The sequence below is a fragment of the Trichoplax adhaerens genome, genomic scaffold, assembly GCF_000150275.1.
Source record: "Trichoplax adhaerens TRIADscaffold_5 genomic scaffold, whole genome shotgun sequence".
In the NCBI taxonomy this organism is placed as follows: Eukaryota; Metazoa; Placozoa; class Uniplacotomia; order Trichoplacea; family Trichoplacidae; genus Trichoplax; species Trichoplax adhaerens.
In genome coordinates, this window is record NW_002060947.1 from 8,479,113 (window position 1) to 8,503,187 (window position 24,075).

The window sequence follows — 24,075 nt, forward strand, 5'->3', positions numbered from 1 at the left end:
GATTGTCTTGGACTAATTCTAAAGTCACATTGAATTATCTTATCGATCAACTTGTTCCATTACTTTCGCTGACTATCAATCTTTTCTCTATTTTGCTTCAATTTGTATATATGTACAATCTTGATTATCAGTAAATCTTATAAGAAATATGATCATCGCTTCTATAGGAAATGAAGCTGGCTGTTGTGATTTTTTATTGATTGTTTGCAGAAAATTTTAGTTGCGTAGGCTATTTCGTCGAAAAGTTAGAATTATGATCATGATTTTCAAGTGTTACTTTGAGTCGCGCCAAAGATTGCAGTAAGTAAATCCCTTTTGAAATAAGTATCTAAATTAAAGCTTACACAATAATGATTACTAGGAATCTTATACTAATATCATGATTAAAATTACTTATCAATTTTAAAATACAGATAATAGCAATTCGTAAGAGTATTTAATAATATTTACAGTCGAATTTAAGTTCTTGATTAATTTTATTTCTTTACTGATATTATATTTTGAAAGATGGGTACAAAGTATTATCAATTAACATCTAATAATAATCATGCTTCGATAGCCATTATCTACTGTAGAATTTAAATTAAATGATATTAAAATTATTGTCGTACTAGAGCTTTTGTAAGCCATTATAGTGCTGTCGATTTATATCTAGAAAGAATTGCGTGATATAGCTTCGTCAGCGATACAGCGTTACTTTGTCATTGATAAATCATAGAAGAAGCTACTATTTGTCTGGAATGCTACTAAATTGTGAAAGCTGCCTTTTTTTAATATCTTGTACTAAACTCTTTAATTCATATATCTACATTGAATTGGAATACTGATAGTACTCCGAACGTTTACAGTTGTTTTATTGTCGACGTTACTGTATTTTTGACATAGAAATATTGTGATGAAATAGATTATTATCCGTATAGGAATAGATTTAAATTAATTTTTAAACAGTTTTGAAGCAGCAAGAATTTTTGTCGTAGTCTTATTGTGTGCATATTTCATCTATTTCATAACGCATCTCATCTGTAGTAAAATTTATTGGCCACTTGATGAAGTCAACGTCCTATCAGAGGAAAGCGTTCCTGAAATACAACTGGATGACTTAGATTCATTCCGACGTAGACAGCACGGCGTAAGTTAATATTACTGACCATATAAATTCATCAAGAAAAATGTAGAGCATAGTCGGTAATAACATTGTAGCAATGAATAAATTGTTAAAAGTATCTCCTTGGTATCGCCATATGGAATTGCATATGCAAATAATTTTCAAGTAATATACTCGTCTGTTAGGTCCTAACTGTACTGTGATCATAATTTTAATGAAAAGCTATCATGTAATTGTACTTAACTTTCCTCACGCATTGAGCTTTAAATTCCTTGCTTTTAAAACTCAAACATAAATTACTATGCATGCTGATAAAAATCGAACAATCTCGTCCAAATAACTTCCCCAAATTGGTGAAAATTACGTAATTCTATTAGTCTTATCTAATTTCACAAATTAATCGCATTAATTACACTATCAGGTAAAATTTTCTTCTCGAGGAAAGAATGTTTTAAACACTAATCCGTCTGAACGAACCTTAGAAATGATTGAACAAGTGAGTTATTGTCATCCTAAATGAAAATATGTTGATTTAATTTCGAAATATAGTATCAGTATACAATAAATGAAGGTAAATTTTTGGTTTAATAGATTTCGCAATTTACTTATTATAACGATCAGCTATTCGGCATGGTCTTGAAATTCCTCTAATTTAATGATAATCTTCATACTCGTCGGTTACAAAGTAAAACTACAAAATGTTTCATTAGCACTCTTAAAATGCAATATTACGAGTAAAATTGTTTATAGCTTGCATTCTTGCAATGTACATTATGATCAGGAAGTATTACACATGTACGATACTTATGTGTAATACTGTATTTTACATAAATTTATCACGTCTTGTTTCTACTAAATATTGTTAATATGGTCTTGAATTTTTCTAATATAATGATAATCTTCAGACTCCTCGGTTACCAAGTAAAACTAAAAATATATTATGACCTTTATTAAAATGCAATATTATTAGTAAAATGGCTATAGCTTTCGTTTTTACATGAGCATGATGACCTTGAACCAATATGCGTCTGCTAAACTTAATGTACTGTTTTCATATAAATTTATCGTATTTGATTTTTATTAAATATTGTACCGGCAATATTCTTAGATCGCGAGGAATTGAGCTTAAGCAAGATTAAGTTCCATATTTGAGATATAAAAATTTTAAATGCCATTTACGTAACTATGCAGTATTATATTCTTCAATTTTATTTATAAATAATATAGTTACGTGCGTTAATGCAATCCGTAATTATGTTTGCGAGATGGCCCGTTTATGTCCAGCGAGAATTTTGTAAAGTAGCTTGGTACGACTCGTAAGTAGCCATATTCAATACCTTCAAATGCAAAAATGATCTCACTGTTAGAAATAGCGAATATGATCTAGAATATCGTAAATTATAGAAGGAATTAAATTACGTATGTCACGTCGCAACTTCACTTTATAGCTTTGATAAAGATCGAGTGATAATTCGTAAAGGACATCGAAGTGATTGCCTATTTTTTGTTTTATCCGGAACATGTGCGTTTATTAAGGATTATAGAATGTACTTTCCTTTTATTCACATATTACGAATTTTATAAATAGATTACGAAAGAGGCTAATGATACAGGATTTGAAATCTCTAAATTAACAACATTTTGTTTAGTAATGCAAGATCGTGGAGATGATGATAGGTTATTTTATATGCAACAAAAGTTAGAAGGAAAATTACATCTTAATGTTCACGATATCTTATTCGATGGTGAAAATCGAGACGAGTTACAATATGGGCATAGCTTCGGTGTAAGTTAAGATATTTAATACCAATAAAATGTTTAAACATTTCTGCACTGTCAAAAATTAACAAATCTAATCAAATGACTTATTACAACTTAATTTGTTTAAGTTGGAAGATATTTATTACAGTACGGAACGAAGTGCAACGGTATTTACTAAAGAAGATGTGGAATTATTCGTCATTCACGTAAAAGTATGAAATCATTTTTTGATTCAGTAAATAGATTTATTTATGATTAGGTAGAATAACTAGTTATAGGTAAACCTGGAATTCAGATTATAAGTGCAATTTTTTACTTCCAACACGCGTAATGGATGAGCTTGTTTAAATTAAACTTTTTTTTCCTATAGGATTATGGAAATATCTTTAAAAATTTTATGAAAAGATCAGATAAAACGCTTGATATATGCCGGTAAATATGTTCTACAGGCAAATTAATAGCTAATACGAGTGTAAAAATTTTAATACTATAACATAAACATAACAAAATTTTGTTCAACTGAATAGTTGTATTAAAGTTAAAATATAAGTAGTAGGTGAATTTATGATCTTAGTGATTGAATTCCAGGATCTTAGGCTACTTTAAAATTAATTTTCGATAGCTGAAGTTCAATTTCAATTTCAATTTCAATTTTAGGCAGGTGTATGCATTATCAGATTGGCCAGTTGATGTTCTGTACAAAGATCCACACAGTTGGATTATGCAAAATTTTACGTAAGTCCATGGAAGAATTCTTATATAATAAAATTTATAGATCTAATTTAGTAATATCAGTACGGATATTACATTAAAAATGGGTATGTACAAGATGCGGGTATTTGGTTGATACGAAATTTCTCAGCGATAAAAATTAGGAATTGTAGGTTAAATATTAATCGAATTAGTCTAACTGTCTGAAAATCAATTCCTGATGAATTATAGGAGAGGTTCAGTTATTTGTCCTAATTGTGCCGATTCTCAGTGGGTATACGTTATAACAAGCGTAAGTTCACGTTCTAATTCTTGATACAGTATTCTGATATCTTATTTCGCCATAGATAGTCGATAAGGATAATATTATTTTATTTCTGATTTCAGGGTAAATGCAAAGTAATCAAATATTTAACTACTACGGAATTGGAACGTTATAAGGAAGTATTGCGAGAAAGGCGTACACTAGAAAATCGCAAGGCGTTAGCTAGCTTCATTGGCGATAAATCTCCAAATTATGGAAGCAGCCGTAGCCGTGCAGTTAGTGTCTATAAAATTCCTGCTAATACCCCTTCAAAATTAATTAATGACTACGGATGGACTAATGAAGTATGGGATGATGAAGATAATTGGTATGAGCGCCATGCTGCTGGAAGAGGCAATGAACCTTTACCTTCAGTCGTAAATTCGAAATTGCCTAAATCGACATCATGTAAGTCGGGCGCATTCATTTACCTACTAAGTAATCGATTTAATTTTGTGATTACCCAAAATAAGGGGCTTAGTTACTAATTATAACAATGGCTAGCAGTCTAGTCTTTCTCCAAAGATCTTGTATATAAAATTTAAAATGCAAACATACTTGTTATAGTTTGTACGTACAACTGAAAGCTGAATACTTGAATACTATACTATATAAATACAAGTATTTATAATGATACATGGTTACAGACAAGAATGATATGTCCTTTACGCATAATTTACATTCTAAGCTGTATGTGATTGCAGAAGTAAGAGTACAATAAAACTAAGTTTATGATATAACCTAATTGACATTTAGGTGGACATAGCGTGGAATTTGCTCCTGAAAGAGAAAATACTGTTGTAATGTTACCGAAAATGAATATATTGCTTAATAAATATACAACTAGTAGATCTTTGAAGAGAACCCGCCAATCTCGCATTTTATCGGCAGCATCAACATCTTCATCTTCTACATCTTATAACTTAGACTATAGAAGATCTAGTGTAAGTTTATTTGATGAAAATATAATCAGGTCCGTTTTTTAACTTTCTTCTTTATATTATTTCAACATATAGACTAGTTCCAATAAGTCTCGTGTAACCATTAATAGCACCATCAAATATTTACCGACTTATATTGAATTGAAAACGTTACGAACACGTGAGGCATTTGTAAGTCGGTTTAAGCTTCGTCATTACAAACTCAAATAGAAGCTGCATAATATTATTTTAAAAAATTATTTACAAGAAACGTTAACGACATGCTTAATTTCCTAAACTTTACCGATCGATAATCCAGATACAAATCCTGTATTTTAGTTTTGCTTTCTATTTCTTATTCTAAATTACGTTTAGTCGCATTCCAGCGCCTACTTTTACCTTGCTAAAGTAGCCTTTTATGATTGCATATACTAATGAGCAAAGCAATAATTTTGTAGCATTGATATTGTAGTATATCAGGTACAGACATAACGCCTCATATTTTTTTTTATCTTTTTAGAGTAATCTGTGGGAGTTACTGATATAGGCGATAATAGTTTCCATGTATTCATATTGCAGTATAAATAAAATATGGCTCAAAACCAATAGATAGTAATCATTCGAATAGAATATATACGGTTTTCATTTGCTAAGGAATGAAAATAATGTTAACGTTTATTTTTTCCACGGTTATCTATTGAACGCTACAAGTATTTTAACTTCATAGATGAATATGCTGCAACAAACTATAGTAAATGAGGATTACACCGTGTTCTCTGTTATATTAATAATTATTCCATATTATAATAAGCTAGTATCAAGGAAATTAAATATCTATAATTGATGCTGTCTCAATAACAAGAAAAAGCAAAAGCAGATCATCGGATTAGTAAATAAAATGTTAAAAGTGATGCATATAAATATATTAATTAGCTTTGATGACAAATGATGAACAATTTAGCTAGTCGTCGTCCAAATTAATACCATTTATGTTACGTACAGGGAATAGAACCAATCATTTATCCCGCAGATAAAGAATTTAGCGCATCTATTAGTTTGGTAAGAAATTTATCATATTTTTGTGCGTTGTTAAACAAAAACCCGCAGCAAATATTTTAATTTAATATCTAATACTATGATAGATCAGCGATGGAGCAGAATGCATTTTAATACCAAGACGAATCTTTAGAGATCATTTATCTGTAACAAAAGTTGGTATCATGCAAATCAAAGTAGGTGAATTATAATTATAGTTAAAGGGCTAACACCATGCCTAATGAGAAGTTACCATGTAACCAATATAAATTTTATTGATATAATGACCAGGTTGAGAGATTTCCTGATTGCAAGCAATTAGTTGAGAGTTTGATGGAATCAATGCGATGGAAAAATTATAAGGGCGAACTTGTAACAAATGTATTGAGAAGAATTGATGATAAAAAATTACGATAAAAATCTAATTTTCTTGAGTAATTTTAAGCTTGTAAAGTTTTATGGGCATTCTCATAAGAAAATCCAGGCTTAAAGCTTTCTTTATGACAATTCCAACTTTAGAGAAACGGAATCTTTATTATTAGATCTATGGTTGTTGAAGCATTATATAATTTATTTCGTGCGCTGATATTAAAATGTAGAGAGCAGCTGCTTGATACATTTAGAAATCGACATCCAGTCTGGCTATCTGGTAATATTACTTTGAATAAAAAATTAGTGCAAATAGATTTATATTCATTTTTTCCATGAAATATTGAGAGCTACGTGTTGATCGTTTTTTATTCAGATTTTACGAATATCATTATAATATTGTTCGTCTTTGTTAAACAAGTTAGCATCAAACAGCGTTTTATAAACTTGAAATTTCTGGCTAATTTTCTAAAGCTTCTTTTCTTGTGTAATTGTTTAATTTATAACAAAATAATTGCTTTACTACCATTTTTGACGACTTCATTTAAAAACTGAAAAATGTCAAAATAAATAATTTCTGCATTATCAAGTTAGCTCTTCCGGTAGTCAACACTTTTATAATCTTGCAATCTATAGTTTGAAATGTGTAATTGCTATTTTACAGCTTGCTTATATTCTCAGATAAAGCGGTCGGAAATGAATATATATAGATAAAATATGAATTGTTTCATAAAGTGGTTTCCAATATTGCAATTTCGAAATATTGTATCGGTAGCGGATTAAAATTTTTGTAAATATCAATCGAGAATTTAGTATCAATAGATATAGATCAGCCAATATTTGTTTTTCTTTATTATATATGGCGCAAGAAAATTTAGGAAATTATTACAGCATCAATCTTTAGTAATTGTGATTTTGAATGAAATGATTAAGTAATCGGAGAATATATATTTTTAAGAGTGTGGGTAGCAATAGATTAATCTGCTTGCATTGAAATCATTACTATTGTTCTAATTCTTTCCGTAATATAATGATAAGTTGCATTATCTTTTTAAGATGATCTTTAAATTTCTTTCAGAATGTGGTGTAATTCATAGACAGTGCATTTACCACTGTCTACATCTTAGAAAGTTATACGCAGAAAATAGTTGAAGTGAAAGTTTAATTCAATGCTATAAGATCAAGCGAGATTTATTCCTTTGTCTTATTGAGTTTATTTCTTTTGAAAATTTTGGTATAATAGATATTTATTTTCGAAAATCCAAGTAAAGATAGCTATTATTTAAGAATTGATTGGAAATGCCGAAAATCAAAGCATATTAATGTAAATGTACGTACGTCGCACTTTTAGTACACTATTATAATCGTTAAATTAAAATAGTACTATATTCCATAGAATTTCTAGAGGTTTCGCTAGTAATATAGAAACAGAAACAAATCGTACAATAATTTTACTGCTTTTTATATTCGTCATCTTATGCAACAAACGATGCAGTTTTGTGTACATTGAGAATGAAGATAGAAATATGACAAAGGGAAGGCAAATATAAATCATTTACATGTAAAGACAACGTCACTTCTATAAATTACCCATGAAAAGGTATGATTGCAGTAGTGGAATAATTTGTATTTGAGAAATATCGGCCATAATCCGCTGCAAAAATTACATGAAAAGATTGCAAGAGTTTAATAAGTATAAAACGAAATTATGAAAGTTACCAGCCAAATTCGAGTAGCTGTAGACTCAGCGGTAATACTAGTAATTGAAGGGTGGCTTACTCTCATAAAAGTAAAGATCATGTATTTAAATTTGATTTACCTCTACATTTTCTAGTGTTTGTGCTTGCATTAAGTTGTCTTTTCGGAAAGCAAAAATTGCTACTGCTAGTACTGTGATGTTGCATAACGATTCAGTATAAATTCCTTGATGTTTACTATTCGTAAGACTACATTATTAATAACGATTGCCATTTACTCCTTACCGGAGAGGACTTCCAAAGAATAGTATGCAATAATTTTATCCCATAAAAGTAAAACCTAAATAGGTATGCAAAGAATATGAGAAGGCTATAGAACAGGTTTACATGATTTATTTATCACTAACATTTACAATCATTCGCTGGAAAGAAACTAGTAGTTTTAAAAATGTGTAACTATAAGCTATCCTTTACTCTATGAGTTAATTATCAAATTCGATAAATTTAACTACTCACATCTTCTGGTGAAAGATAGCCTGAGAACGCAAACATCATCCACTTAAAGGCAATTTTTAGGCTGTAGAAATTTTGATACGTAGAGTTAGTTGATATACTACTGCTCAAAAGCCAGCTATATCAAAGTTGCGATGTTTTTTAAGTTAATTATAGATATTAACAGCAGGCTGGAATCTGATTTATCGTAATTCTTACGGTTGGGCTTTTATCTCTCGCAAGTGATAGAATAAACGTGGGTAGTGAGATTGCAACAAACTTTCAAAGGTAACACATAAATTCAGAATCCCCTATATTGATGTATGTGTCAAAAATTGAATTAATCGTTCAAGATTTCGAGTATTAAGGTAGAATATGCTAACTTTTCAAGTTTATTCTCTTTACTATTGTATGCTTAATTACTTATTAGATAAGAGAGCTATCCTACCTGCGGATGTGATGATAGTGTATGGAGACGAAAGAAAAACCTAATAGGAAGGAAATTTGTATGCGTAATATCAGTGACACGATTAAAAACTTCACATATGGTAATTATTGAATGCTGTAAATCAAATTTAATGTTATAGGCAGAATTATTATCATTTTCATTTCTAACCGTATATATTTAATTTGCATAAGAGAAAGATAAATTAGTTAATTAACTAAGTTTTAAGTAAATCAAGAGCAACTATTATCAGACGCTTTTTTTTTCAACTTCAATATAATAGTAATTATTACCAAGTTGATTGCTCAAATGTCCATACAAGTTAGCTTAACGATATAAAATTTAAAATAATCTTTTAGATGTCTTGACTAATATAGTATTACCTGGTATATAATTCACGTAGGACAAAGTATATACTTTCGCAATCTTCAAATAAATAGCAGATTGGAGCTACTGCAATAGCGACAATCGGTTATAGAAATCATGAATATAAAATGACAGCTCAAAGGATCTAACCACAGCTTTAGTGCATGTATATATATCTTGAGAAAATACTTATCGATACATTACGGTATAAAATACTACTTGATTAACAGTCGGTAATAAAATAACTGAACTAGAGAATGTAAATATATAGCCTTTAAATCTTCGAATGCGGCTAAATTATGATTATTAAAACGGGTAAATGTTCACAAGAAGCTATCTATTGACGAAAATAGTAGTAAAGTATCAAAAATTAAATATTTGCTATATACCGAACATGGAAATGCCATAAAATGGAATTATTCCTGCAATATCCCAAACGAAAATATTGATTAATAATTACGAAAATCAGAACTAAAGTAAATCTCAAACATAGGCTTTTAGTGTGTTTACTCGATACTTTGATTTAAGACTCTATAGTGATAGGCTAAAAGTAAAATTATGCAGTAATTTACTACAGTATATAACTAATAATATCTTGCTCCAAATACATATTTCTTGTATCTGATAAATTTTAGAAAGCTTGCTTGAGTTTGTATTTGAGGCAGTACCGTTTGGTGGATAAATGATTAGGTTTTCTGGACTTTCAGACTTGCCTGCATATTTTTATTGTTAGATAATTTAGATTACGTTCTTCATGGATGATCCAGATATGGTACGTTTTTTAAATTAATTATCAACAGGATATATTTAAGTCTTCGACACCTTTATGATAAGCTTTTGATGGCGTGGCACTTGAATTATTAAAGTGTTTCAATACTGCAGTATCACGAGTAAAAGCTAACATTGCCTGGTATAAATATTTAGTCATTAAATTAGCAGAAAAGCCGAAATAGATATTGTACGCATATAATTGAATTATTTAAATTATTTCATAGACTTCTACTACGTAGAAAAGATCTAATGATTAGTAGTACATAAGATATTTCATAAGCTATTCTACCTGATAAAATAAGTCTTCAAATGGAAAGTAATGACTGTCATTAGCTGATGTTAACCTAATGTCCTAAAGTTATAAGAAAAAGAACCGATCATGATGTTAGATTAATTCTACGAGCGTGTAAAGTATTTGTTATCTATCTGATATCTCACCTTTCTTATTAATTTATCTACTAACATATCGTAACTGCAGACGTGCTTTACTAGTTGTTCATAGTAATAAAGATCCTTTACGAGGTAAGAAAAGAAATGACATTGGAATTTTATAAAAAACTTTGTTTTAATATTATCTTTCATTCCGTCAACTTTCAACTTATAAGATTAGTAATTTGCACCGTGTCATTATTAAAAAGTTTTATCTGAAATCAAACAGCTAGCTTACCACTTCTTCTAAGGATACACCAAGCATTTGCTTCCATAGCTGACCTCGTAAAGATCTTGGGCATCCACGTTTCGAAAATTCTCGCGAGAGTGGTGCATGATTTTTTTCTACGACTATCCAATTTTAATGTGATTTTAGATGTAATGCAAATCATGGATAAGTAGTATTATAAAAGTATCGAAATAAGATGTTTTAAGTCAGTACATGTAAATCATCAATCTCTTATACTATAGAGTGATAAAGATTTAGATTTAGCATGATTCCAAGCTAGCGTTGAAATATGCTGGATTATTTTCGTGAAATATTATTGCATACATATGTTATGCTGTGATGGTATAGTAATTAATTTCCTTCGATATTAGAAGTGTTATTTATCCGGAAAAACATAACATCTTAGCATAGATGGTTACCTTTTTTACCCAACTTTAGCCTTTCCTCTTCTAGTCGAGCTACGTATAAGATTGATCGGAATATTTGTAAAAAAGTTGATGATAGATACTTTAGGAGAATAGTTACAAATTATTGGAACGAATATAAATAGAACTTTATCCTAAGCAAAATTACGGATTGTTCATTCACCAACTATTTTCAAATTAACCAACATAATATGAAAATAATGATCTAGAAGTTGCAATCAGTTTAAATTGCTTCATGGCTTATTGCTGTTTCGGTAACTTAATTATGTTATAGTTTTCGATAGTTAGGCACAATCCAGAGCTAGTCTAATGTATTTTGGTGTTAATTTAGTATGTAAATCGTTGCATAAAACTTTTTAATATTATTAATTTTATTTTCGGATGCAGGCTTCAGAACTTTTAATTACGAGATGTCTATACTTAGGTTCTTTGTTAATGATCTATAGATTAAAGTGTTCGTTAATATGATATAGAAAATTTACGAATTTTTCTTATATTATGTCAAATTTTAACTTCAGATACTTAATTAATCTGAGATTCTATGTTTGTAGATGAAGTTCCTTAACAAAGTAATCCAGAGGAATAGCCTTAAAAAGTAAAGCTAGTCCCAGTAATATAGGTTTTGTAGTATAGCTGATGGATTCATAATCACAGTTTATAATAGAATCTTTTAGAGGTAAAATTATAGTTGTAATAGTATAAGCTATTTGTGGCTAATTAATTATGAGCTACTAATGATAGAAATGTTTACTAACGTAAATGAAGGTTACATAATTGCAGTACCGGTCTTATTTTGATATTTGCGATCCTTAATCGATGAATGATAAACGTTGGTTGAAAGATCTTTAAATTGCTTTTTCTAACGAAGAAGTACATAATAATGCATGTAATATACTGATTATGCAACATCAATTCTTCGTAAATTCTATTTGCGAAAAAGTGGAAATTTCAAACGCTAGCGATCTTACAAAATCTTCAAGTTCTTTAACTTTAAAGTGTAAGTTCATTACACCCCAGTGGCTATTAAAGCTACATATAAGAAGTTAAAAATATGAAGGATGAAATTACGATTATTGTAAGGAAGCTCTCACTGAAACCATGAAGAATGCGCTATCACTTTTAAGAACTGGATTCGATTGGCTAACAAACAATAACTCATACATTTAAAATTGCATATCAGATTATCTGTCTTCAAGGATAGCAGAAGTAAGTATACTTTCAAAAATTATTTTTTTGTTAGTTTGTTAACTCATCTAATTAAAAGCTGATATATGACCATAAGATTCCAAATTAATAAATATTTAACTTACAATGATAGATTGTCCTCGATAGCAGGATTTCTAACAGATGTTACTATCTACAATCCATAAAATCAAAGAAATTAATACTTTTGTACTCAAGCTGTCTTTAAAACTAATATCAACTTATTTGTTGATCTAATTTTACCTCGTAAAAGTCTTTTACTGAATAAATAAATTGAAGGTTTCCAAATTCTGATGATTTATTAAATATGAAAGAGGGAATTATTGATATGGGTAAGGCTTAACCATGCATATGATATCCGCAAGAATCGTTAAGATCTAACATAGATACTGAACTGTTATCAAATTTTCCTAAGGAATCAAGATCGGCCCGAATTTGCCATTCATCGCTTTTACTGCGCTGTATCAAAATATTTTGGTAGCGATCAACATTAGAATTATAACACAGATCCAATTCGTGCTGAATCTATGGCCCAATTAGAATGACTAAAATTTAATTAATTTAAGTTGCTTCGTTATGGATCAATTGCGATTTGATACCTTTTTAACAAGTTCTAAACTTTGCTGCTTACACATTGTATTAAAAGATTTTGCAATTTTCTTCTCCCAGTTTTCCTATCATAGTAAAAACCGTTAATTGATACACGGAATTGGCATTGATATACTAGGCTTGATTATATAATCACTGGTACCTGTGCTTTACGAATATAAGTAAGTTTTTCTTTATAAGTACTAGATTCACTTACGCCGAAGGACGAATCTGTATATCTGCGTTAGTATAAAGATATTATCGTGTTATGACACCATTAAATTCTAAAATTGATAGACTTTAGATCTCGATCTTTTAAGCCAATCGTATGTCTTTGACATAAATACACGTGGATGAAGTAACTAGCTAAATATTTATATTAATAGCATATTGTTTATGCTACCAAATTTAATACCTATTCAGACGAGTGTAGACTTGATTACCTATAGCATTTTTCCAACCTATAATATCAAAAGCCGATACATTGTATCATCGTTAAAATCCTAGCTAAACGGTCATAATTTAAAGCATTTAAGATGGCAATCTTTACTAACCTAAATCTGTAAGATAATGTTGTAAAGATTTGAAAACGTTTGAAGAGGTAACTTGAGGTTTGACCAAATATTCCTAGTTTATCAAAATTTCAGGACAAAGTTGCTATAAAATGATTTGCAAATAACATGTACTGTTAATTGTATGAACCCTATATCACAGGATGCAGAGAATTTGAACTGTTTCATCAGTAAATAGCCTTAGAGTTACCGCAAAGGATTTCAGGTAAATATAGCAGAGCTTTACGGCTCGAGCTGTTACAAAAGTGCAATTGCACATACATCTATAACGGTTGTGATTATGATAATGTTGTGTACAAATTAGATAAATTCAGAAGTAAAAATCATTTTCATCTACTCCACCTATACGACGTTATAGAAGATCTTCTTTTAACTGATAGGTGCGAATGCAATCATAATCTCAGACTAGGACTAAGATCCTCTACAAAACGTCACTTCTAATCAAATATGACTGACAAATCAAATAAAAATTACTATTACTAAATTTCCTCATTACATTTATTTCATTATTTCATCGCCCACATATGCGTTATTTTTTAGTATAAAAACTTGCGCTAAATCTTTTCTTTTAAATTTGTAATCTTAAAAAGTAATAGCAAAACCAATTCTTGTGATATAGATAATTTAATTACTTAAAGATGTCGTTCAGAATATCTGACATGAATGTGATATCGTTGCCTTAGTAAATACTTAAATTGACTTAAGCCCTACTCCTATAGCCTTACCATTAACATAAAATTATAATATTAGATAGTTTTTATCTCTGGAGCCATTTATCCGGTAATTTTATCAAAGAGGTCGTAAGTACTTTCGAAATGAAATTATTTAGTTTATAGTAAATAAGATGATTCCAACCTGAACGGCTTCCTGTATCTTATAATTTAAGCTTGTTTGGCTGAATTCAAGAGCTAATTGACCGCTAACATCATCATTATTAGCGGCCATAATTTAATCTGATCGAATCTCGCGATGTGTCTTATTGCAATATAATCAGCTGATCTTGGGAGAACTTTACTACATGAGTGAATTGATTGATAATGTACAATTAATGTACTTGAATAAGGGCAATAGTCGTCGGCTAAAGGAGTATCTCTTGGCTAAAAGAGAATCACAAATCGAATTTATTCTAGCTAAATCCTTTTGTGGTCTAATCAATCTTCATTTTCGGCTATAGGACTGTTATTAGGGCATGCTCATAGTGCACCCCACCATAGTCCTAGTAACTAAGCAACGGTTTTATGTAAAATAGTAATACGCCTATGATCGGGTACAATTTTTTATTAGGCAAACTTGTTCTATGAACACCTACTTCCTTGTTCAATACGATTAGAGCAACTAACTCTAAATTTAATAAGCGATCGAATTCTAACTGCAAATCCTGAAATATTCGTTTCCATTGGCAATAATATAAGATCGGTCTTTAATACAGTGAACACTTGTTTAATATGGGACATAAAGGTGCATGTGTTTATCTGCACATCGTGCATAATTCTACAAAATTTGCCCTCAGTTTCCATAAATAGTCTGGTTTACTCTGTAAAAAGGTTTGGATTTAAATGTTACAGTATCAATCGTAGCTATCGAAACTCTCTGAAAATTATAGAAACTGGAGTCTCTATAATCAAAATTGTATGTATATGTTTATATTTCTTTCTACTTTTTTGCGATTTTTAATATATTATTATAATGTCAGTTTAACATTGCGTCAGTCTTCGGTAATAACGAAATAGCAAGTTTACTGATATGGCAAAATATTATTCAAATTACCCAATATTCTATTCTTTACATAAGCACAATTTGATTTACCAGCCAATAATAAAATAAACCTTCGGACTACATGGTAGTCTGGAACCTTTAACAACGAGGTAATAATCTTGGGGTATTAGCTGAACAAAGGGTATTTTAAATTGATTAGGAAATTTTTACTTCACCTTACATTGTTGCCATCATCTTATAAGTTCCTAGATAATAGCCTACCCTCCTTATTTATGGTTTCTGTTCGGCATAGAAAACTTCGTTGATCCATACTAAGCGTACAAAATTGGGTAGAAGGGTATGTTGGCGCACATCCTTATGCAGATAGACTATCTTTGCTCTAACTGAAAATTTATTTCGCACCAACAATTATTTGCTGAGTGTAAATATATGTATATGAAACATACGCAATAAACGAATATTGAGAGTCAGACATGTAACAAAAAATATTTTTTACAAGTAACCTTGTCTAGATATTACATTCTTAGCTGAGTATTTAGAACGACAGAGTAAGAAAATCCAGTGACAATTAAATGCGACTGTATCATTATTAGAAAGTTTAATTATTCAATATGTACTTGTTACAAATAGCCTTTGTAACTAGAAAACAGGCATTAAACACTATCTTCACTAGTGCTCGTGTTCCCAACTAACTTAGGGACCTATCGTAGTTGAACTAACTCTCAGCTACACAAATAAGCTTCTAATGAGTAATAGGTTTAAATACTTCACTTTATTTTCGTTAATCTTAGTCGTAAAATGTACTAAAGAAAAACGTAAGAACATTCTTAGCAATAATAGTCAAAAGACCCTGCGAGTGACTAACTGGAACTGAGCAGCTAAGCTAGTGCTCGGTTTTCTATAGTCTCGGCCAACGCCGATGGTGCACTTGTGAATATTCTTGACATAGCGACTTACACTGTACAGTATACATATCCTAGTATAGAAGTTCAGTTAGAAGAAGTTAACATAGATCAGTATAAGTCAACGCTAATTAATATTAAACGAATTAATGAGCCAACTAGAGCCTCGGGGCTCTGCAAAATAATTGCACCTTGCTTTTAAGGTGTTATTAATATGCGTTTACTGACTAAGCGTGTTGGCTCCGACACGTCTACAATATTGAACTTTCTGATACCTTGGCAATAACAAGCAAGTACTTATTAATAAACATTAGTATCTAATAAGCTACTGGAGCAAAAGATAATTTAAATGAGATATTTTAATTAACATAGCAATTAATATTTCGGAGCCTGGCTCCGTAACAGTACTGTAATTTATTGATCTTGAAAGAAATAAACTGTAATAAAGCTGCTGCTAATATTGTTTATTCCATCGAACTTAAATATACTCATAAATGACAATATACTGTATAGTTAACACCTATTAAATGTTACAAAATAGTGTACTTTATACACCCAATTGAAATATTATATTTGGGATAGAATAACTAGTTTAAACCAATACCTGAGTCTTATTCGTATACGAGAAGTTATTTGCGCTACTAATTCCTTGCTATTCTTAGGTAATTGCTAAAATTACTAATACAAAGTTTTAATATATAAAAGGTAAAATATGACTAGGCATTTACTCGATAATGCTTAAATTCAAAATCGATTTTCGAAAATACTAGTTCAAACCAGACAGTAATAAAGTTACAGTATTTCGACTATCAAACAGTTTTTGCATTCTCGAGCAATATTCATAGTTTGTGCGAGTTTACTGCAATTTATTTATTACAATATTGTCATTAGATTCTAATATCATACCACAAAAGAAACTTTCTATCCGAAACTGTGCTAATGTATCTAGTTGTTGTCGTTCACTTTAATTCGTAAACGTTGTTAAATCCAGGGATCAGAATCGTGACAGAAGCAGGGCATTTTCCACAGCAGCTCGTGGATTTTCTCAAATTACAGAATTAAGAAAGTTCTATGTCATTGTTTTAATCAGTAGCAATGATCCTTACTCGTAATCAATTAATCAATAACGGCCTATCTTATGAATGCATTATGCAATTGAGATTTCATAATAAAGTGACCTTCAATTTGTATAATAAAGCTTGCTTTTTGCACGTGCACTTTAGGCAAAACTGTATAATAACATGATTCCGAATTGATAAATTAACAAGTGACAATAATATTTACGATACCTACTATTATGCAGCATGATTAGTAGCGTAATAGGTGGTATCCTAAATAACCGCTGCCAACGATTGCCGTCGCTGTCCTTAATTAAAGCTCATTTAGTTATGTAATGAAAATTTTCATCAGCTTTCGTGGACAGTAATAAAAAAATGGAGAAAACAGAGTATTGTACCAATTTTGTGGACTGCCGAATACTTCAATTATTCAACCCGCCTATTTTACTTAGTATTCCAAAGAATGTATCAGATTTAGAAAGTAAATTATTGTATGTGGTGTTCTGAAGTGGCAAGAACGATCTCGATACTGAATTAATAGCTATACTTTTACGCCGACGAATTCTTGATCCATTTCTTAGATAGCGATCATCGAAGAAATTAAAGTGGATTGGTTTAGGTTCTCTGCATTAAGTTAGTGCATCAATTAGAAATCATTCGCTGGAAAATTATAATATAGAATAGGTTAAAGTTTGACAAATAGTATACTCATTATAAAAGTAAATCGATTAAACTCTCAATCAGCACCTAAAAGATCTGAAAATACATCAATACAGCATATAATTTAAATTGCTCTCAAATTTGTGAAGAGACTGAGAAATCTTAGAAAAGGATAATAAATTTGATTCAAGTTTTATATCTGTATGATGCAGTACCACAAATGACATAATTCTTTGCATTAGATTACTAGCGCAATAATTACTACTGCAACAAGATATTACCTTAATTTGTTGTTTAATGTAATTATAATGGAATCAGTGCATAATGGCAAGCAGTAAAACCAAATCCACAGATTTGGCTAACATTTAGTCTGAAAAATTACTTAATCGCTTTTTTGATTTCACCTAATAGCTAAGGCTACTTTTCTGGCGTTAGCATTGATAGTTGATGTTTCAGCACAAAGTTATAAGGTACGGTATGGATTAAATAAATTAAAAAATTTCTGCTTTATGTTATGTTTTTGCCGTTATCGTATAAGTCCGCAGTTGAAGGACTGCTCGCCTGATTAATGGTTACTGTTTTGCACAGAAAATTCCATTTGTCGACATTGTATAGGCTTAAACTGGTAGAATATAGTGACTTAACTTAAGCATCTTTATGCAGACAGATTTTCGTTACTCTTACCGGAAATTTATTTCGCACAAGCAACTATTTGCTGATGGTAAAAGATATATGCATAAAAATTAGTAATATGTGAGTAATGGGTGTCAAACATGCTACAAAATGCATTTTTAACTACTAGAAATTTTCTCTAGGTATTATTTTCATAGCTTGGTATTTAAAATGACGGGATAATAAAATCTTTTACGTGCATATTATATATAATGCAACTGTATCATCGATAGAGTATTATCGTTAAATAAAATATTTATTGATGTTGAAAAAAATAATACACCTATATAACTATTAAAGGCTATTCTATGGAGTTTAGATACGAAATGGCAAAGAATAATGAGCACCTATTCAATACCACAAAAGACTGCATTTTATATACGAATTGAAGCATTACATTTTGGGATAGAATTCAAGGGTTATATCTAGACCTTGCTTTCTTCGTATAAGAGTAACTAATTGTGCTACTAATTCTTGCTAGCCTTAGTTAATGGCCAAAATAAGTATTAATGATATGAGAAAGATTAAGGTCTTATTAAGTTGTTGCATAGTAATTGCTGAGTTAACACATCCCGGAAGTGTTGATGTGGGTTGTGGCGGTGAAGCGGTTTGGTTTATAAAACGAATGCGATCTTCAATTCCGATATTAATGGGTGATAGTTTCTTAACATAGGTAGTAACCACGTCTGTATCAAGATATCCTGTAATTTGATACGATGTTCTGTTATCACGAAACATGTAATAGCCATCACCACCACTAGCCAAGAAAGTGTTTATTGCGATTTTATAATTTTGATTGTCAATTAAGGGACCATAACTTGGTACATTGCACTTATTACAGCGAGCTTCTACTTTTACCACACGATTCATAGGGTTATTGTTTAGATTATATGTTACTCTCAAACCTAATTTTATCAATTTTTACAAATAATTTCAAATTAGATAGAAGCTATCAGAAATATTAATTTTGAGTTAGTTAAATGAATACGGTGCTTTACTGTACTAACCTGACATTTGCAAAAATCGTCCAGGGGTGGATATTGTACTGTAATCTCTCACTGATACTTCTAATGCTTGTCTAATAAACATTCCCTTAATTTCCAGTACGTCAATACTGTTGCGGAATGGTAAAACTGTTAAGATATCCCCCACGGTAACGGCCCCTGTATGATGACAATTTAATTTTGAAATTTATATAATGAGTACAAACATTAATCTATAGCGATATAATTTATGGCTAATTTATTGCCTATGACTAGATTTTACGACAATGTTTGATTAAAAGTATCATCGAGTAAAGTGTCATTTTTTCTAAACATACCTGGTGGTCTAGTTGGATCGATAGGGCTCCGAATGCCACCACCATTCATAACTGCAATACCAACATCAGTCCAGGATGCTGATGTAGGATTTTTTAAGTATTGATGAACCATGGCATCCGTTATAAGATTACCTAGATTAGATTCTCGTAGGCGTACTGTAGATCGCTGACCATCTAAGAATACATAAGTCTAATGGAGAAATTTATGTAATAATAGCTTGGTCATCATTGATCGATTTCTAAACTATTTCTAATAATATAAGTTCATTCTGTGTATTTATTCATATCTGTGAAAGTTATGCATTCTTCTAACTTAGGTCAAGATGTGATGCAGAGCTGCAATTGTGTTGAATGGATTAGTATTGACGTAAATTACCTTGCCAATTTCTTTTTGTGTTTCACTGGTGACTTGTTTTTTGTATTCGGTAACCATGGCTTGAACAGTACCATCCTTAGCGATAGAACTATTTAACAAGATAGGATTTCCTCCATAGCTTTTGACCTCGCCGAAATTGTCGAAGACAACTGATTTCGTTTATTGTTTAATAGAAGGATAATAAAACATTTCAAATCTCCAATCCTTTCTCGTAAAATACTTTCAGACTATTTATAATCTTTATTCAATTTATGTTACAAGCCACAGTTAAGGGCAGATAATTACCTTGTAAATCACCCAAGTATTTTCCAAAGTAGAAATCTTGAACGACCAGAACTTTTCTGCTCGAATTATAACTAGGATTGATGACCGTCGGGTAGGGACCTACTGGAACTTCATTAGACGGAGGAGTTCCTGTGTACAAAAATGTGTCGGTATGGCCGCCGACAACGATGTCTACACCGACGACTTTGTCTGCAATGGCTTTGTCCATATCAAATCCTATTTTTAAATTGCAAAAGGAATGCATTTTAATGTAAAGGTACAGAATCTTACTAATGGTTTTTGCTTGCTAGATTGCTTAAACTCTGTTTACTATACCAAGTTCTTCATATTTTATCATTTGGACCTATGATGACTCTATTGTCGATATATTTTTCATCATACAGTATTATTACTTAGATGTTTGATAATATTAAAGCTTACCTGCATGTCCTAAAGCAATAATAATGTTAATACCCTGTTGAGCTAACTTCGTTGCTTCCTCTTGGACCGCAGCTATAACACTGTTAAAAATAACATCTGGCCCAGGATTGGAAATCTCCGTTGTATCGGCTGTTATATATCCAATAACGCCAACTTTTTGGCCATTAAATGTAAAGGTAGTTGATTTACTGAGCTTGGAATCAAGTGCGGGTGTTTTACTAGCATTGATATTGGCCGATAAGATTGGAAATGTTGTATTTTCTAAAAAGGGTAATAGCCCACTAACTTTGTTATCGAATTCGTGGTTACCAAGGGCCTAAAAAGTTATTTAAAAGCTTATTTTTTATTTTGGATACTTAATTTATTTAATTCGTGATAGATAACTACTAGAGCAAGTATTATTATTGTTCACTGTTGAAGTATTAATATGTATGAAATTATAGGCGTTAAGTAATAGACTGATATTAAAATAAATGATGACTTATAGTTGAAGATTTTAAGGGTTTAGCGGCTACATATAGATTTTCACTGTTTGACATGAAATTAGTGTTGGAAATTTGATCGAAATTTATTTTATACCAGAAAATTTTAATTCAGTAGTTATTACTGGTAATTCGGTATACATAAGTAGAGTTAAGTCAATTGCTTCTATCATATTCAGTTGCTTAACTTGTTTTGTACTATATGAAAAGTATTGCATAGTTTGTAAAATGTACCAGGGTAGTATTTTACCTAAATCATTATTACTATTTGTACTAGTTGGATACGCTAGCGATGAGTAGTAAGTATTCGCCTTTGGCTAGGAATTAAATTACTACCGGGATCTTAGCGACAATTCTCTCTGTTATATCAATGATTTTGTAAAGTAACGATGTTCTTTCCACTCTATTCTTAGTCTAATGTATACTGTTGAACCTGGGCCTGTATCGTTATATCAGCTTTTTAGATAAAATATGCTAATTATATAGTTACTAAATTACGAAATTATAAATAAATATCTAGACTGTAATGCTGAACGCTGGATTTAAGGTTTCGACTTAAAATTATGGTTTCAAAATTAGACTAATGATAGGTTGAAAGCATACCATAGCTGAGTAACCAAGTTGATTCATAAAATTACTGCAAGCGGTGCCTTTAAATACGTAGAACCACAACGTTCCCTGAAATTGATCTCCGGCATCTAACAGAAGAACGCTTGATCTTTCGCCTCTAATTTTATTAATCATGGTAGCACGTCTCGCTACGCCCCCAAAGCATCTTCCATTTTGCGCATCAGAGCTACTGCAACTTCCACCAAATCGATTTGCTTCTTCGAAACGGGCATGGACATCATTGGTGTGCAATATCGTCAAATTAAAATCGGCAGTGGTGGAAAGTGCCACACAGGCAATGATGAACAAAAATGTAAGATTGATTGTAATCAGCTTTTGCATTTTTTCCGGATTGAATTGATCACTCGATCAGCTAGAAAAGGAAAATTCTTGTTTGGGTATCTTCAAAAAGAATACGATCACAATTCTATATTAATACTTTTAAAGTACTATAATAAAAAGTAGAAAAATTTTGATCGATAAGGAATAGTACAGAACATAATAGTCATATAATAAGCTACTACTAGGTGATTAAAATTCAAAATCAATTGCGAAATAACTAGTTCAAGTCAGGCAGTAATAAAGTCACAGTATTATAGCTATCATATAGTCTTATAATCTCAAGTAATAGTTTTAGTTTGTGCTAGTTTACTGCAATCTATTTAGTTCTAAATACCGTTACTATTAAAATCTAATAGTATATCACAAAGGAAAGCTTCCTACCCTAAATGGTAATGTATTTAGCAGCAGTCTTGCTCTTTAATTCGTAAGTGATATCAAATCCAAGGAATAGTTTTTACTTTTTGAATTTTATCGCAAGCAAGGCGTTTTCCACAGCAGCAGGTAGATTTGTCAAAGGAAAGAAATACAAAGCTTCTATATCGTTTTAATAAATAGCAACGACCATTCTTCCTTACTCAAACAATAATAACTTATATATTATAAATGCTTTAAGCTGTTAGAATCACAAACTAAACAATTTATGAGTTGTATTATTAAATTTTACTTATCGCGCGGTAGCTTTAGGCAAGATTGTATCATAATAAAATTGTGAATTGATGAATCAACAAGTAATAATAATTAATATTAAGGATAGTCTTCTATTATGTAACGCATGTAGTAGTATAGTCGAAGGTATCCTAAATAGCTACAGCTAACAATAGCCACTGCTGTTCTTAAAACTCATTTGGTTATGAAATAGAACCATTCATAAGCTTCTATAGACAGCTATGAAAGTGTATATGATAGACATACTGTGATAATTGTATAGATTGATTTTTAATGTAAAGCTTTATTTTGCTCGATCTATCCATTTTTACTTTGTTTTCTTAATAATATCATGAATCTGATATTAAAAGGCTGTTAAAGTCACTTTTGTAACACAGAAACTACTTTTAACGTCAGCTAAGTACAGACTCCAAAGATAACTTAAACCAAAACGAGAACTCTTGCTATTATGAAAAGTATTTTGCTTATATACCTTCTACCTATTCGAGAGCAGCTACAGCAAATATACCATTATGCATGGAAATTAATACGATAAACAATATTATCTACCATATATTCTTAGATCTAAATTAGTATAACTTTAAGCTCTACTTTTAAAATACATAATAGTACACATGTAGTACAAGACTAACTATGATCAAAACATGATTTGATCTTTAGGCTCTCTTATGAATTAAGTATCTAACTAATTATTAACTGTCTACATACTCGTATATAGCATAACTTGTAGAGATACGAGTACCGTGGCAAAGGAGTATTACGTTACGTAGTGTTTAGAAGTGACGGGAACGATCTCGCTACTGGATTAATGATTATACTTTTGCATTGATGAAATCTTGATCAATTTCTTATATAAAAATTATTAAAATTTTATGATTTAAAGCAAATTAATTCAGAAACTCTAGTTTAATCATGCATCAAGTAGAAATAATTCGTTAGGAATTAACAGTATAGACTGGGTTAGAATTTGAGAAATAGGATTCTCAATATAAGAATAAAATGATTCAATTTTCGATCAGCATCTAGAAGTTCGGAAGATTGTTACGAGCTAGGAATAACCTTAACTTGCAACAAGGATTGAGAGAGTGATTTCTACCCTTTACTACTGTTATTTAGAATACCAGTCAATTGGTATTCCAAGACA

The 24,075-nt window shown here is 30.6% G+C and overlaps 3 protein-coding genes across 3 annotated transcripts; 1 reads left to right on the forward strand and 2 right to left on the reverse strand.

Annotated features, from left to right (window-relative positions):
• Positions 1-253: 253 nt before the first annotated feature.
• Positions 254-6,253, forward strand: TRIADDRAFT_57016 (uncharacterized protein; the record flags this gene model as incomplete). Its single annotated transcript, XM_002112673.1, has 16 exons — positions 254-300; positions 1,027-1,129; positions 1,527-1,601; positions 2,333-2,421; positions 2,554-2,627; positions 2,755-2,891; positions 2,995-3,078; positions 3,237-3,298; positions 3,524-3,601; positions 3,809-3,869; positions 3,965-4,289; positions 4,638-4,825; positions 4,898-4,993; positions 5,804-5,860; positions 5,944-6,033; positions 6,128-6,253. 16 exons carry the CDS (start codon positions 254-256, stop codon positions 6,251-6,253), a joined length of 1,692 nt encoding a protein of 563 aa, XP_002112709.1.
• Positions 6,254-7,784: 1,531 nt separating this feature from the next.
• TRIADDRAFT_57017 (uncharacterized protein) lies at positions 7,785-14,367 on the reverse strand (the record flags this gene model as incomplete). Its single annotated transcript, XM_002113109.1, has 23 exons — positions 7,785-7,859; positions 8,025-8,095; positions 8,188-8,242; positions 8,419-8,479; positions 8,614-8,705; positions 8,843-8,882; positions 9,223-9,292; positions 9,874-9,918; positions 10,028-10,112; positions 10,266-10,328; positions 10,415-10,489; positions 10,644-10,756; positions 11,054-11,092; positions 11,843-11,918; positions 12,028-12,088; positions 12,370-12,416; positions 12,506-12,552; positions 12,607-12,787; positions 12,862-12,936; positions 13,014-13,089; positions 13,266-13,311; positions 13,405-13,477; positions 14,278-14,367. 23 exons carry the CDS (start codon positions 14,365-14,367, stop codon positions 7,785-7,787), a joined length of 1,656 nt encoding a protein of 551 aa, XP_002113145.1.
• A 4,546-nt stretch (positions 14,368-18,913) lies between these two features.
• TRIADDRAFT_57018 (uncharacterized protein) lies at positions 18,914-22,265 on the reverse strand (the record flags this gene model as incomplete). Its single annotated transcript, XM_002113110.1, has 7 exons — positions 18,914-19,335; positions 19,438-19,593; positions 19,752-19,941; positions 20,128-20,276; positions 20,413-20,628; positions 20,833-21,148; positions 21,918-22,265. 7 exons carry the CDS (start codon positions 22,263-22,265, stop codon positions 18,914-18,916), a joined length of 1,797 nt encoding a protein of 598 aa, XP_002113146.1.
• Positions 22,266-24,075: the final 1,810 nt, after the last annotated feature.